The sequence below is a fragment of the Melopsittacus undulatus genome, chromosome 25 (genome assembly GCF_012275295.1).
Source record: "Melopsittacus undulatus isolate bMelUnd1 chromosome 25, bMelUnd1.mat.Z, whole genome shotgun sequence".
In the NCBI taxonomy this organism is placed as follows: Eukaryota; Metazoa; Chordata; class Aves; order Psittaciformes; family Psittaculidae; genus Melopsittacus; species Melopsittacus undulatus.
The window spans coordinates 315,786-330,057 of record NC_047551.1 but is presented as its reverse complement, the minus strand read 5'-3'; the positions used below and the strand labels follow the sequence as shown (position 1 = coordinate 330,057).

The 14,272-nt window shown below is 60.0% G+C and overlaps 5 protein-coding genes across 6 annotated transcripts; all 5 read left to right on the top strand.

Annotated features, from left to right (window-relative positions):
* The first annotated feature begins 19 nt into the window (after nucleotides 1-19).
* On the top strand, nucleotides 20-2,314 carry MED11 (mediator complex subunit 11). Its single transcript, XM_034072250.1, has 3 exons — nucleotides 20-284; nucleotides 1,245-1,375; nucleotides 2,081-2,314. The coding sequence occupies exons 1-3, from the start codon at nucleotides 200-202 to the stop codon at nucleotides 2,216-2,218; spliced, it is 354 nt and encodes a 117-aa protein (XP_033928141.1). The 5' UTR covers nucleotides 20-199; the 3' UTR covers nucleotides 2,219-2,314.
* A 1-nt stretch (nucleotide 2,315) lies between these two features.
* Nucleotides 2,316-3,392, top strand: LOC117437683 (elongator complex protein 5-like). The gene is made up of 3 exons (XM_034072251.1): nucleotides 2,316-2,445; nucleotides 3,059-3,119; nucleotides 3,290-3,392. Exons 1-3 carry the CDS (start codon nucleotides 2,316-2,318, stop codon nucleotides 3,372-3,374), a joined length of 276 nt encoding a protein of 91 aa, XP_033928142.1. The 3' UTR covers nucleotides 3,375-3,392.
* Nucleotides 3,393-3,929: 537 nt separating this feature from the next.
* Nucleotides 3,930-5,844, top strand: LOC117437688 (uncharacterized). 2 transcript variants are annotated; one of them, XM_034072258.1, is made up of 4 exons: nucleotides 3,930-4,134; nucleotides 4,817-5,004; nucleotides 5,436-5,629; nucleotides 5,719-5,844. In XM_034072258.1, exons 1-4 carry the CDS (start codon nucleotides 3,975-3,977, stop codon nucleotides 5,792-5,794), a joined length of 618 nt encoding a protein of 205 aa, XP_033928149.1. In that variant the 5' UTR covers nucleotides 3,930-3,974; the 3' UTR covers nucleotides 5,795-5,844. The 2 variants fall into 2 exon arrangements, with proteins under 2 accessions (XP_033928149.1, XP_033928150.1); XM_034072259.1 differs by having other exon boundaries at nucleotides 4,771-5,004.
* An 847-nt stretch (nucleotides 5,845-6,691) lies between these two features.
* Nucleotides 6,692-11,637, top strand: CTDNEP1 (CTD nuclear envelope phosphatase 1). The gene is made up of 8 exons (XM_034072247.1): nucleotides 6,692-6,944; nucleotides 7,738-7,804; nucleotides 8,080-8,198; nucleotides 8,339-8,410; nucleotides 8,978-9,094; nucleotides 10,048-10,159; nucleotides 10,873-10,957; nucleotides 11,074-11,637. The coding sequence occupies exons 1-8, from the start codon at nucleotides 6,843-6,845 to the stop codon at nucleotides 11,132-11,134; spliced, it is 735 nt and encodes a 244-aa protein (XP_033928138.1). The 5' UTR covers nucleotides 6,692-6,842; the 3' UTR covers nucleotides 11,135-11,637.
* A 300-nt stretch (nucleotides 11,638-11,937) lies between these two features.
* LOC117437674 (gamma-aminobutyric acid receptor-associated protein) lies at nucleotides 11,938-14,123 on the top strand. The gene is made up of 4 exons (XM_034072235.1): nucleotides 11,938-12,127; nucleotides 13,060-13,138; nucleotides 13,220-13,338; nucleotides 14,024-14,123. Exons 1-4 carry the CDS (start codon nucleotides 12,038-12,040, stop codon nucleotides 14,087-14,089), a joined length of 354 nt encoding a protein of 117 aa, XP_033928126.1. The 5' UTR covers nucleotides 11,938-12,037; the 3' UTR covers nucleotides 14,090-14,123.
* The last annotated feature ends 149 nt before the right edge of the window (nucleotides 14,124-14,272 follow it).

Genomic DNA, 14,272 nt, shown 5'->3' with positions numbered 1-14,272 from the left:
GTGATTTGAGGTGGGTTTAAGGCCATTTTGGGTGGTTTTCAGCCCCGGAGGACCCCGCACCATCGAGACTCCACCCAGAGCGGCCGCGTCGCTCCGCCCCGCGCATGCGCGGAGGACGGGAGCGGCACAGAGCGGCGGAGGGCTGAACCGGGAGGCGGAACCGGAACCGGGAGGCGGAACCGGAACCGGAAGCGGCGCCATGGCCGGATACGCGGTGGCCAACGACCGGCTCCGGGTGCTGGAGGAGCTGGAGAGAGAGATTGCGGCTGCGCTGCAGAGCGCGGGTGGGCGGGGCCTCGACAGGAGGGGGCGGGGCCTCGGGGAGGGGCGGGGCTTCAGGGCCAGCGGTTGCTATGGTGACGGGAGGGGGAGGGGCTTATGGGGAAGCGGTTCCTATGGTGACGGAGAGGGCGGGGCCTACGCGGATGGGCGGGGCTTTAGAGGCAGCGGTTGCTGTGGTGACAAGAGGGGGCGGGGCCTTCGCGGAGGGGCGGGGCTTCAGGGGAAGCGGTTGTTATGGTGACGGGAGGGGGCGGGGCCTCGGAGGAGGGGGCGGGGCTTCCGCGGAAGCGGTTGCTATAGTGACGGGAGGGGGCGTGGCCTTCGCGGAGGGGCGGGGCTTCAGGGGTAGCGGTTGCTGTGGTGACGGGAGGGCGGGGCTTCCGTTGAGGGGCGTGGCGGTAGCGGTTGCTATGGTGACGGGAGGGGCGGGGCCTCCTCTGAGGGGAGTGGCTTCAGGGGGCGTGGTTTCCGATTGCCCTCCGCTGCGGGGGCGTGGCTTCATGGGGCCCATTGCTATGGTGACGGAAGGGGCGTGTCTAGGGAGGGGGCGTGGCTTAGAATCCATAGGGTCAATTCTCAATGGGCGTGGTCTGCGTTGGGGGTGTGTCCATCAAAGGGGGCGTGGCTTAACATGGATTGACAATGGATAAGGGGCGTGGCCTAGCAGTAGGGGGCGTGGCCATCGACACCCCCCCTCCCCCCTCCGGTATCTATACTTCTCTATGTAAGCCCTATGGGGTGGGAGGGGGATGTATAGAACTGCCTGGAAAGGGGCCCCTGATCCTGTTCCATCCCCATCCCATTCTCATCCCATTCCCATTCCCATTTGCATCCCATTCTCATCGCATTCCCATCCCATTCCCATCTCATTTCCATTCCATTCTCATTCACTTTGCTCTCATTCCCATTCTAACCCCATTCCCATCCCATTCCCATCCTATTCCATGCCCATCCCACCCCAGGCCTGGTGATCCTGGAGCTGTCCAAGGAGAAGCCAGGGGAGCGGCTGCTGGAGCGCCAGGCAGCTCAGTTCAGTGCTGCTGTGCTCAAGGTGGAGGCTGAGCTCTCGGCACAGATCCGGTACCTCACACAGGTATGGGGGCCTATGGGGGGTATGGGGGCTATAGGGGATATGGGGCCTATGGGGGCTATGGGGCCTATGGGGGCTATGGGGCCTATGGGGGGTATGGGGGCTATAGGGGGTATGAGGGGTATGGGCCCTATAGGGGGTATGGGGGGTGTAGGGGATATAGGGAGTATAGATGGTATAAGGGGTATAAAGCATAGAGGGGATATAGGGGATGTAGGGGATATAGGGGTATAGAAGGTATAGGGAACATCAGCATAGAGGGAGCGTATGGGGTATAAGGGATATAGGGGGTATAAGAGATATAGAAGGTATAAGGGATATAAGGGATATAGAGGATATAGGCGGTATAGGGGGTACACGGGGTACAGGGAGTATGCAGGATATAGGAAGTATAAGAACATATAGAGTATAGGGAATATAGAAGAGAATACATGAGTTATAAGAGATATAAGGGTATAGGGGATACAGGAGGTATAGGGGCAATAGGGGACTATAGGGTGTGTAGGGGCCATAGGGACCACAGAGATGCCATAGCAGACACAGGGATATATGGCCCTTTATGCCCTATAGAAACACCCATGGATGCCCTATATGACCCTCCCCATTTACCCCCTATATCCCCCCCTTTTAACCCCCTATATCCCCCATTCACCCCCATTCACCCCCTATACCTCCATTCACCCCCATTCACCCCCTATATCCCCATAGGTGGCCACGGGGCAGCCCCACGAGGGCTCCACTTACGGGGCCCGCAAGAGCTGCCAACTGGCCCTGAACCGCCTGGATTACGCTCGGCTCAAGCTGGGGGACGTGGCCCGAGCCTGCGAGCAGCTCCTGGACGCCTGATTTTGGGGCCAAACCCGACGATTTCGGGGTCAAACCCCACGATTTTGGGGCCAAAAACGACGATTTTGGGGCTTTCAATAAACTCCGCTGAGGGGATATGGGGAGTGACGTCATCGCGCCGCGCATGCGTGCGGCGTCAGAGGGAGGAGCCAAGATGGCGGCGCCCAGGAGCGGGCTGCTGCAGGCGCTGGTGGAGGGGGGGGCGAGCGGCCTCGTTCTGGTTCGGGGTGAGGGGGGGTCTATGGGGCGCTATGGGGTCAATGGGAGTCTATGGGGGGTATATGGGGGGATATATGAGTCTATGGGGTGTCTATGGGGCTGAATGGGGTGTCTATTGGGGGGATATGGGGGGGCTATGGGGCGCTATAGGGGGTCTATAGGGGTTTATGGGGGGGATATATGGGTGTATGGGGGGGCTTATGGGGGTCTATGGGGGGGTATGGGGGTCAATGGGAGTTTATGGGGCGCTAGGGGGGTATATGGGGGGCTATGGGGGGATATATGTGTCTATGGGGGGTTATGGGGTGTCTATGGGGCTGAATGGGGGGTCTATGGGGGGATATGGGAGGGCTATGAGGGGCTATGGGGCTGAATGGGGGGTCTATAGGGGTTTATGGGGGGGATATATGGGTGTATGGGGGGCTATGGGGGGGCTTATGGGGGTCTGTGGGGGGTCTGTTGGGGGGCTTTGGGTCTCTATAGGGTCTATATAGGTCTTAATGGGTCCCTATGTGTTTCTATGGGTCCCTATGTGTTTCTATGGGTCCCTATGGGTCTCTATGGGTCCCTATGGGGTCTCTGTGGGTCCCTATGGGGCTCACCCCTCTCTCCCCTCCCAAGACAGCGCCGCCTGCGAGGGCCGCAGCCTCCTCCGGGCCTTTGCCACTGCCGCAGTGAAGAGGTGGGGGCTCTATGGGGCTCTATAGGGTCTCTATGGGTTCCTATGGGTCTCTATGGGTCTCTATGGGTCTCTATGTGACTCTATGTGTCTCTATGGGTCCCTATGGGTCTCTATGGGTCTCTATGGGTCTCTATGGGTCTCTATGGGGCTCAGGACCCGTTTCCCCCCAGGTCTGAGCCCGTCCTCGTCGTCCTCCTCGATGTCCCCCGGGAGAGCTTTGAGGCCGGGTTGAGTCCAGATGTGAAGCAGCGGTGAGAGCCCCATAGAGACCCATAGAGACTCCATAGAGCCCCATAGAGCCCCATAGAGACCCATAGAGACGCATAGAGACATATAGAGACCCCATAGAGACCCCATAGAGACCCCATAGAGACCCCATAGAGACCCTATAGAGCCCCATAGAGACCCCATAGAGACCCTATAGAGCCCCATAGAGACCCCATATAAACCCATAGCGCCTATAGAGCCCATAGTGCCCCATAGAGCCCATAGCAGCCATAGTGCCACATCACACCCTCTACCCCAATTGCTCATCATTGCGCCCCATAGGCCCCCCCAGTGACCCCCATTTACCCCAATTGCCCCCCACAGACCCCCCATAGCCCCCCTGTAGCCTCCCCCATTACTCCCCATTGACCCCCCCATTAAACCCTATAGACCAACCCCATTACCCCCATTACCCCATTACCCCCATTGCCCCCATTACCCCCATTACCCCATTGCCCCCATTACCCCATTACCCCCATTACCCGCATTACCCCATTAACCCCATTGCCCCCATTACCCCATTAACCCCATTGCCCCCATAGCCTCCAGTACCAGGACCGGCTCTGGACCCCCCCCCTGCCCTGCCCCATGGATGTGGGGGGGCTGTTGGGGGCTCTCGGGGGGAGGGGCTCCCCCGGCCCCTCCCCCACCCTGCTCCTGGACTCCCTGAGCTGGCTCCTGCTGCGCATGCGCCCCCCCCACGTGGGCGGAGCCATCGCGGGGCTGCTGCGGGGGGGCACCGAGGGCGGTCAGTGCCGGACGGGACCATTGGGGGGGGGGGGGGGTATTAATGGGGTCCTAATGGGGTTAATGGGGGTTAGTGGGGTCCTAATGGGGTCTTAATGGGGTTAATGGGGTTCCAATGGGTTTAATGGGGGTTAATGCAGTCGTAATGGGTTTAATGGGGTCCTAATGGGGGTTAATGGAGTCCCAGTGGGGTTAATCGTGTCTCACTGGGGCTAAAGGGGTTCCCATAGGGGTTAATGTGGGTTATTGGGGTCCTAATGGGGACTTAATGGGGTTAATGGGGTCCCAATGGGAGTTAATGGGGTCCTAATGGGGTTAATGAGGGTTAATGGGGTCCTAGTAGAGTTGATGGGGTCGTAATGGGGTCCTAATGGGGTTAATGGCATCCCAACGGGGTTATTGGGGTCCTAATGGGGTTAGTGGGGTCCTAATGGTGTTCCAATGGGGTTAATGGGGTCCCAGTGGGGTTAATCGGGTCCTAATGGGGTTAATGGGGTTTCAATAGGGTTAATGAGGTTCCAATGGGGGTTAATGGGGTCCAAATAAGAGTCAATGGCTCTCAGTAGGGATCAATGGCTCCCAGTGGGGTCCCAATGGGGGTTTTGGGGTCCGAATGTGGGTTTTGGGGTCCCAATAGGGATCAATGGCTCCCATAGGGATCAATGGTGCTCCTACACCCCCAGGCCGCGTGGTGGCGCTGCTGCACGAGGACCTGCACCCCCCGTCCCTGGTGCGGGCGCTGGGGGCCATGGCCACCGCCCAGCTCGTGCTGGGAGGCCCCGCCCCCATGGCCACGCCCCTCTCCCAGGCCACGCCCCCCAGGCTCGTGCGCGTCCTGACCCGACCCCGACGGGGGGGGGGCACCCAGAAGGTGAGTGCCAAAGGGGGGGGGGGAAACCCCATTAACCCCCATTGGGACCCCATTAACACCCATTGGAAACCCATTAACCCCCATTGGAAACCCATTCACACCCGTTGTGACCCCCCCAATCCCCATTTAGAGCCCCCACACCCCATAAACCCCCATTGGGACCCCCCCAAACCCCATCGGAACCCACCTAAACCCCATTTAGGGCCTTTCCCACCCCATAAGCCCCCATTGGGACCCCATTAACTTCCATTGGGACCCCCACGAACCCCATTTACATCCCCCCCACCCCATAAACCACCATTGGGACCCCCCAAACCCCATTGGAACCCCCCTAAACCCCATTTAGGGCTTTTCCCACCCCATAAACCCCCATTGGAACCCCATAAACCCCTTTGGACCCCCCCAAACCCCCTTTTCCCCCCCCTCCATAGGATGAAGCCTTCACTGTGCACCCCAATGGCACCCTGGGGGTGCCCCCCCCTCTTCTGGCCACAGAGGGAGAAGGGGGGGGGCCCTCCCCCACCCCCCCATCGGGGGGTGCCCCCTCCCCCATCACCTTCCGCTTGAGGCTGTCGGGGGCAGAGCGAGCAGCACGAGCGGCCGTGACCCCCCCCTATGAGCACAGGTAATGGGGGGATCCCATTAACCCCCCCCCTTTCCCAGTTTAAACCAGTTTAAACCAGTTATAACCAGTTCAACCCCCCCCCCATACAGGAGCTCAATGCAAGGGGTCCCCATAGACCCGGACCCCCCCGAGGATGAGGACCCGGATGAAGACCTGGATGTCTGACCCCCCCCACACCTTGTTTATTATAGTACCCACATAAACACCACAATAAAGACGCCATATTTTATACCCCCCCATTGAACGGTCAATATGGGCTGATCCATGGGGGGGGGGGCCTAAATCGGCCCCATGGACCCCCCAAAACCGGCCCCATTGTACCCCATAGTGTCCCTATAATAAGGGTTATTGTAGGGCGGGCGGGCGCTAGGACCCGGCGCTGGCAGCCGTAAGCCACGCCCCCTAGCGCGGAATAGCGCCTAAGAAACGATTCTCATTTGCATAACCACGCCCCCTTCACGGTATGGGGGTGTGTCATTTGCATAACCACGCCCCGTTAGTTGGGACACGCCTCCTATTAACATAAGCACGCCCCTTCACGGAGACACTGCATCTCATTTACATAACCACGCCCCCATTTACAGAACCGCTTCTAAATGGAGCAGACTGCATCTCATTTACATAACCACGCCCCTCTTCACGGAGACCACAAGTCTAATTTACATAACCACGCCCCTCATTTACAGGACCGCTTCTAAATGGAGCAGACTGCATCTCATTTACATAACCACGCCCCTCTTCACGGAGACCACAAGTCTAATTTACATAACCACGCCTGAACGGTGTAAACACGCCTCTCATTTACATAACCACGTCCAACCGTAGCAGACACGCTCCTCATTTGCATAACCACGCCCCTCCTCACGGAGACAACGCTCGCACATAAGCACGCCATAGCGCTGCAGACACGCTCTCATTTACATAACCCCGCCCACCCCGGTGCACACACCCCTCTCATTTGCATAGCCCCTCCCCTTCACCCTTCCACCGGCCTCTCCCCACCACGCATGCGCCGTCTCCTTGGCTCCGCTCCCTCGCCCCGGAAGCGCTCAACCGGAAGTGACCCCCGGCGGCGGCAGCAGCAGCAGCACCGGCGGCGAGCGGCGGCGCCGCCGTTAACCGGCCGCTCGCCCCGCCCCTTCCGTGACGTCACTTCCGCCGTGCGGCCTCCCCGTGAGGCCTGCGTGGCCTCCCCCCCGGGGGGGGCCCGGGGATGATGCGGAGCCAGTGCCTGCTGGGCATGCGCGGGTTTGTGGCCTTCGCCGCCCGGCTCTGGAGCTTCGTGCTCTACCTGATGCGGCGGCACGTGCGGACGGTGAGAGGGGGGGGGAGGGGGAGGAACGGGGGGTTTGGGGGGAGAAATGGGGGTTTTGGGGCTTTAGAGATGGGTGTGGGGTGAGAAACGTTGGTTTTGGGGCAGAAATGGGGGGTTTTGAGCGAGAAACAGGGTTTGGGGGCGAGAAACGGGGGATTTGGGGCTTTAGAGACGGGTTTGGGGTGAGAAACGGGGGTTTTGGGACCTTAGGGACGGGTGTGGGGGGGAAACTGGGGTTTGGGGTGAAAAACGGGGTTTTTGGGAGAGAAACGGGGGTTTTGGGGCTTTAGGGACGTGTTTGGGGCAAGGAATGGGGGTTTTGGGGAGAGAAACAGGAGTTTGGGGCTTTACAGAAGGGTTTGGGGCGAGAAATGGGGGATTTGGGACCTTAGGGACGGATTTGGGGCAAGAAACGGGGGTTTTGGGGCAGAAAACGGGGGTTTGGGGGCTTTAGGGATGGGTTTGGGGCGAGAAATGGGGGTTTTGTTGCTTTTCTGGTGGGTTTTGGTGGGGGAACCGGTTTTGATGTGACTTCAGGCGGTTTTGGGGTCTTTGGGGCTGGTTTTGGGTTAGATTTGGAGGGGGAACTGGTTTTGGAGTAAATGCATTCGGTTTTGGGGTGAAATCCTGGGGTTTTGGGTTCATTATGGCCGGTTTTGGGGCTTTTCTCGTGGATTTTGGAGCTGGAAGACGTTTTGGGATGAATTTGAGTGGTTTTGGGTTGTTTTGGTGTTGGTTTTGGAGGTGGAACCGGTTTTGGGGTGAATTCGGGTGCTTTTGGGGTCCCCCATAGGTGATCCAGTACCAGACCGTGCGCTATGATGTCCTCCCATTGTCCCCCATCTCCAGGAACCGTCTAAGTGAGTGGGGGGGGTTTGGGGACCCCCCATTGGGTTTAATGGGGATGGGGACCCCCCATTGGGTTTAATGGGGATGGGGACCCCCCCATTGGGTTTAATGGGGATGGGGACCTCCTTAAGGGGGGTTTGGGGACCCCCCATTGGGTCTAAATGGTTTGGGGACCCCTCCATTGGGTTTAAGGGATCCCCCCATTGTGTTTAATGGGGCTGGGGACTCCCCCATTGACTCTAATGGAATTGGGGCCCCCCCTTTTCCTTCCCCCCCCCCGTTTTAGACCAGGTCAAGAGGAAGATCCTGGTGCTGGACCTGGATGAGACCCTGATCCATTCCCACCATGATGGGGTCCTGCGCCCCACGGTGCGGCCGGGGACCCCCCCGGACTTCATTCTCAAGGTGGGGCCCTCCCATTATGGGCATGGGGGGGGGCAATGGTGCTGGGGTCCCATTGAACCCCCCAATGGTGGTGGGGTCCCATTGACCCCCCCCTCTTTTAACCCCCCCCCTTTTAACCCCCCCCTTTAACCCCCCCCAAGGTTGTCATTGACAAGCACCCAGTGAGGTTCTTCGTGCACAAGAGGCCGCACGTGGATTTCTTCTTGGAGGTGGTGAGTGAAGGCCCAAATCCACCAAAAATCACCCAAAACACCCCAAAATCACCCCCGAAACACCCCAAAACCACCAAAAATCACCCCAAAACAGCCTAAAATCACCCTGAAACACCAAAAAATCATCCCAGATCACCCCAAATCCACCAAAAATCACCCAAAACACCCCAAAATCACCTTGAAACACCAAAAAATCAACCCAAAACACCCCAAAATCACCCGAAATCCACCAAAAATCACCCAAAACACCCCAAAATCACCCTGAAACACCAAAAAATCATCCCAAATCACCCCAAAACCACCAAAACTCACCCCAAAACACCCCAAAATCACCTTGAAACACCCCAAACTCACCCCAACCCACCCAATTCACCCTATAACACCAAAAACTCACCTTAAATTGCCCTAAATCACCCCAAAACCACCAAAAATCACCCCAAAATCACCTCAAAACACCCCAAACTCACCCCAACCCACCCAATTGACCCCATAACACCCAAAAATCACCTTAAATTGCCCTAAACCCCCCCAAACCCCAACGAAATCTCCATCCCATAACCCCCCCAGGTGAGCCAATGGTACGAGCTGGTTGTGTTCACGGCCAGCATGGAGATCTACGGCAGCGCCGTGGCCGACAAGCTGGACAACAACCGCTGCATCCTCAGCCGGCGCTACTACCGCCAGGTGGGCGGGGCCAGGCCCTGGGGGCGGGGCCAAGCCTACAAGGGGCGGGGTCAGGCTCCAAGGGGCGGGGCTTGTCCTCCTCCCTCCCCCCCACAAAGGGGTTCAATGGGATAGGCCCAATGCAGGAGGAAGGGGAGGGGCGTGGCTTGGACTGAGGGGCGTGGCTTGATCTGAGGGGGCGGGGCTTCGGAGGGCACCAATAGGGAGGGGGGTGTGGTTGAATGAATGGCCAATGGGAAGGGAGGGGGGCGGGGCTTTAGGAAGGCACCAATAGGGTGGGAGGGAGGGGAGAGGGGGCGTGGCTTAGCTGCGGTGAGGAGGGGGCCAATGGGAAGGAAGGGGGTGGGGTTTGAATGCAGGGGGTGTGGCTTGGACCGAGGGGCGGGGCTTTAGGAGGGCACCAATGGGAGAGAAGAAGGTGGGGGGATGGTTTTAGGAGGGGGCCAATGGGAAGAGAGAGGGGCGGCGCTTAAGGACAGGGGGCGGGGCTTGGACAAGGGGCGGAGTTTTGATGGGTTAAAGGGTTAGAGCTTAGGTGGGCGGGGCTAGGAGGGGGTGTGGCTTGGGAAAGGGGGCGGGGCTTGGTGGGGAGGGGCTTTAGGAGGAGTCCAATGGGATAAAAGGGAGGTAAAGGGGGCGTGGCTTTTCGAGGGGGCGGGGCTTTGTTGGCTAGGGGCTTTAGGGGGGCACCAATGGGGTGTAAGGGAGGGGAAGGGGGCGTGGCTTTATTGGGTGCAATGAGTAGAAAAGGGCGTGGCTTAGAAGGGCATGGCTTTAAAGTGGTCCAATGGGAAGCGAGGGGGCGTGGCCATAAGGGGGTGGGTGGTTTAAAGGGGGTGGGAGCTTTTAGGGCCATATGAGGCTGTGGGAGGGGCTTGAGGGGAAGGGGCGGAGCTTAACCCCCTATAGCCACAATGGGAAGGGGCGGAGCTTAACGCCCCGCCCCCCCCAAGCACTGCACGCTGGAGCTGGGCAGTTACATCAAGGACCTGTCCGTGGTGCACAGTGACCTCTCCAGCATCGTCATCCTCGACAACTCCCCCGGCGCCTACCGCAGCCACCCAGGTACCCACCCCCCCATGGATCCATGCTAGTGGGCTCTTCCATTAGACACCCCCATTGCACCCCTCTGGTGGGCTCTTCCATTGGACCCCCCCCATTGAACATCTCTGGTGGGCTCTTCCATTGGACCCCCCCATTGAACCCCTCCGGTGGGCTCTTCCATTGGACCGTTCCATTGAACTCCCCTATAGTACCACCCCATTGGACCCCCCTCATTGCCCTCCCCCATTGGACTGTTCCATTGGACCCCCCCATTGAACCTCTCTGGTGGGCTCTTCCATTGGACCCCCCCATTGAACCTCTCTGGTGGGCTCTTCCATTGCATCCCCCCATTGAACCTCTCTGGTGGGCTCTTCCATTGGACACCCCCATTGCACCCCCCTGGTGGGCTCTTCCATTGCACCCCTCTGGTGGGTTCTTCCATTGGACCCCCCCATTGAAACCCTCTATTGGACCCCCCATTGGACTGTTCCATTGAGCTCCCCTATAGGACCACCCCATTGGCCTCCCCCATTGGGCCGTCCCATTGGACCCCCCCATTGGACTGTTCCATTAGACACCCCATTGGACGCTTCCATTGGACCTTTCCATTGAACCCCCACTGGACCACCCCATTGAGATGCCCCATTGCATCCCCCCCATTTTACCCCCCATTGGACCATCCCATTGACCCCCCCATTTTACCCCCCCCATCTCTAACCCCATTGCCCCCCCAGACAACGCCATCCCCATCAAGTCCTGGTTCAGTGACCCCAGTGACACGGCGCTGCTCAACCTCCTGCCTATGTTGGATGCCTTGAGGTGAGACCATTCCCAATGGGGAGGGGGGGGGGGGGGGTCATTGGCTTGGAAGAGCTCATTCACACCCATACGGGGGGGCTCATGCTGTTCTATGTGTGTGTCCCCCCCCATTCCAGGTTCACCGCTGACGTCCGCTCCGTGCTGAGCCGGAACCTGCACCAGCACCGGCTGTGGTGACACCGACCCCCCCCCCCCTTTAACGGACAGTGCCAGCGTCCCCCCCTTTATCTCCATACCCCCCATCACCCCCCCTCCATCCACAATGGACTCTTCCTGCGCCTTCGGAACCCCCCCCCATGGGGGGGGATGGACTCTGCGCTAAGAGGGGGGGGTTAAAGCGACCCCGCGCACCCCAAATCGGTGCTTTGGGGGGGGGGGGCGGGGCAAAGACCCCTCCCCCACTGTGGACACGGACATTAAGGGGGGGATCCCCCCCCCGTTTTGTTTTTAAAAGACCTTGGTCCCACCCGCGCTGTTCTCGGCCTGTCTGTGCTATGGGGGGAGACCCCCTTAATACGGGGGGGGTCTTGGGACCCCCCGAAACCGCTTTAAACAGCGGATATTGGGGGGGGTCCCTTTAACACCCCCCCACTACGGTAATGGTTCAGTCCATGCCTTCGCCTTGGCCACGCCCCCCGGGGAGGGTCACGTGGTGGCAGTGTTTACCTCCGCGCCGCGCCCACCGCGTGACCGACGGGGGGGGGGGGGAGGGGGGGGAGTCTTTACGCTTCCGCTTACGTTAATTGCGGAGGGTTTGCGTAAATTGGTTATTAATTAATCTCTTCGTTAATTAATCAATTAATTAATCCGTTAATTAGTTTATTAATCGGTTTATTAACGAGCTCCTAAGTTAATCCATTCCAGAGTCGAGGTTACTCCTGACGCCAACGCACTTTGCGTAGCCCCCCCGCGCATGCGCGCTGCCTCCCCACCCCTCCCGACGCCAGCGCTACGTCAACTGCGTAGGGCGGGCGCTGTTGTCGTGGCGCCGGCGGGGCCGGATCCGCCTCCTCCTCCTCCCGGTGCCCCCCCCCCCTCCGCGGCCGCCATCGCTGCCGGTACCGGAGCTCTGCCGCCATCATGAAGTTCCTGTACAAGGAGGAACATCCGTTCGAGAAGCGTCGATGTGAGGGGGAGAAGATCCGGAAGAAGTACCCGGATCGGGTCCCGGTGAGCGCGCACGGGCACCCCTAACCCCCCCCCCCGGTTAGGGCCCTCCGGTAACGATTCAAGGCCGCCGAACCTTCCGGCACCGCTGCGGGCAACCCCGGTACCGGTTCGGGGCCTTTGGGGTCCTTCGGGCCTCCCGGTTGCCGTTTGGGTCCCTTCAGGTCCTCCCGGTTCCGGGTCGGGCCTGCGGGTTCTTCTGGCACCGGTTCGGGCAACCCCGGTTCGGATTCGGGGCCTTTGGGGTCCTTCGGGCCTCCCGGTTCTGGTTCGGGTCCCTTCAGGTCCTCCCGGTTCCGGTTTAGGCCTTCGGGTCCCCATGGTTCCAATTGGGGTCCCTTTCGGGTCCTTCCGGCACCGATTCGGGCATCCCCGGTTCTGATTCGGGTGTTTTGGGGTCCTTCGGGTTCTCCCGGTTCCGGTTCAGGCCTTCGGGTCCCCATGGTTCCTATTGGGGTCCCTTCGGGTCCTTCAGGCACCGATTTGGGCCCCCCGGTTCCGATTCGGGGTCTTCAGGCACCGCTTTGGGCACCCCTGGTTCTGATTCGGGTCCTTTGGGGTCCTTCGGGTCCCCCCGGTTCTTACTGGGGTCCCTTCGGGTTCTTCAGGCACCGGTTCGGGCACCCCCGGTTCCGATTCAGGTCCTTTGGGGTCCTTCGGGCTCCTCGGTTCCGGTTCAGGCCTACGGGTCCTCCCGGTTCCGATTCGGGGTCTTCAGGCACCGCTTTAGGCACCCCCGGTTCCGATTCGGGTCCACCCGGTTCCTATTGGGGTCCCTTCGGGTCCTTCCGGCACCGGTTCGGGCACCCCCGGTTCCGGTCCCCCCCCCCCCCCCGTTCCCAATGGACCCTCCCGAGTCCCCGTTACCCCCTATGGGTCAGCGGTGCCCCCCGGACTGTACCATTACCAATGATGGGGGGGGGGGTTCCCCATAGGTGATCGTGGAGAAGGCTCCCAAAGCCCGAATCGGGGACCTGGATAAGAAGAAATACCTGGTGCCGTCGGACCTGACAGGTAATGGGGGGGGGGGTGTGACGTCATCGCTGACGTCATGGCCGGTTTTGGGTTGATTCCGGCCTGTTTTGGGGCTCGCAGTGGGGCAGTTTTACTTCCTGATCCGGAAGCGGATCCACCTCCGGGCTGAGGACGCGCTCTTCTTCTTCGTCAACAACGTCATCCCCCCCACGAGCGCCACCATGGGGCAGCTCTACCAGGTGGGGGGGGCTATGGGGTGGAGAGGGGTGTATGGGGTATCTATGGGGTATATATGGGGCTGGAGGGGGGATGTATGGGGGTGTATGGGGTATCTGTGGGGGTCTACGGGGTATCTATGGGGCTGAAGGGGGGAGCTGTGGGGTATATATGGGGTGGAGGAGGGTGTATGGGGTATCTGTGGGACTGGAAGGGGGTGTATGGGGGATCTATGGGGCTGAAGAGGGGAGCTATGGGGTATCTATGGATTGGAGGGGGGTGTATGGGGTATCTAAAGCGCTGAAGGGGGGAGCTATGGGGTATCTATGTGGTGGAGTGGGGTGTATGGGGGATCTATGGGGCTGGAGGGTGGTGTATGGGGCATCTATGGGGGTCTATGGCGTATCTATGGGGCTGAAGGGGGGAGCTATGGGGTATCTATGTGGTGGAGTGGGGTGTATGGGGGATCTATGGGGCTGGAGGTGGGGATGTATGGCCCTCAATGTGGGATCTATGGGTCTGGGGGCGATCTATAGGGCTCAATGGGGACTCTATGGGTCTATAGGGGGCAAAAACAGCTCTAAAAGGGGGGGGCAAACCTGTGCTGGGGGAGGGGCGATGGGGTGGGGGGGTCAAGGAGGGGGTGGGGGCGTGGTCAATGGGGTGTGGGCGGGGCTGACCTTTGCCCCCTCTCCCCTCCCCCCACAGGAGCACCACGAGGAGGATTTCTTTTTGTACATCGCCTACAGTGACGAAAGCGTCTACGGGGCCTGAGCCCCTCCCCCCACCCTCCCCCCCGCCCCTCCCCCACCCCCCCCCGCCCCTCCCCCCCCCCCATTAACCCCATTAATAAAGCGCCGGAGCCGCTTGAAGCTGTAATCAATATGGCGGCGGAGGGAGGGGGTTAAGGACTACAACTCCCATCACCCCCCGCGGCAGTGGGAGGGGCTGAGAGGC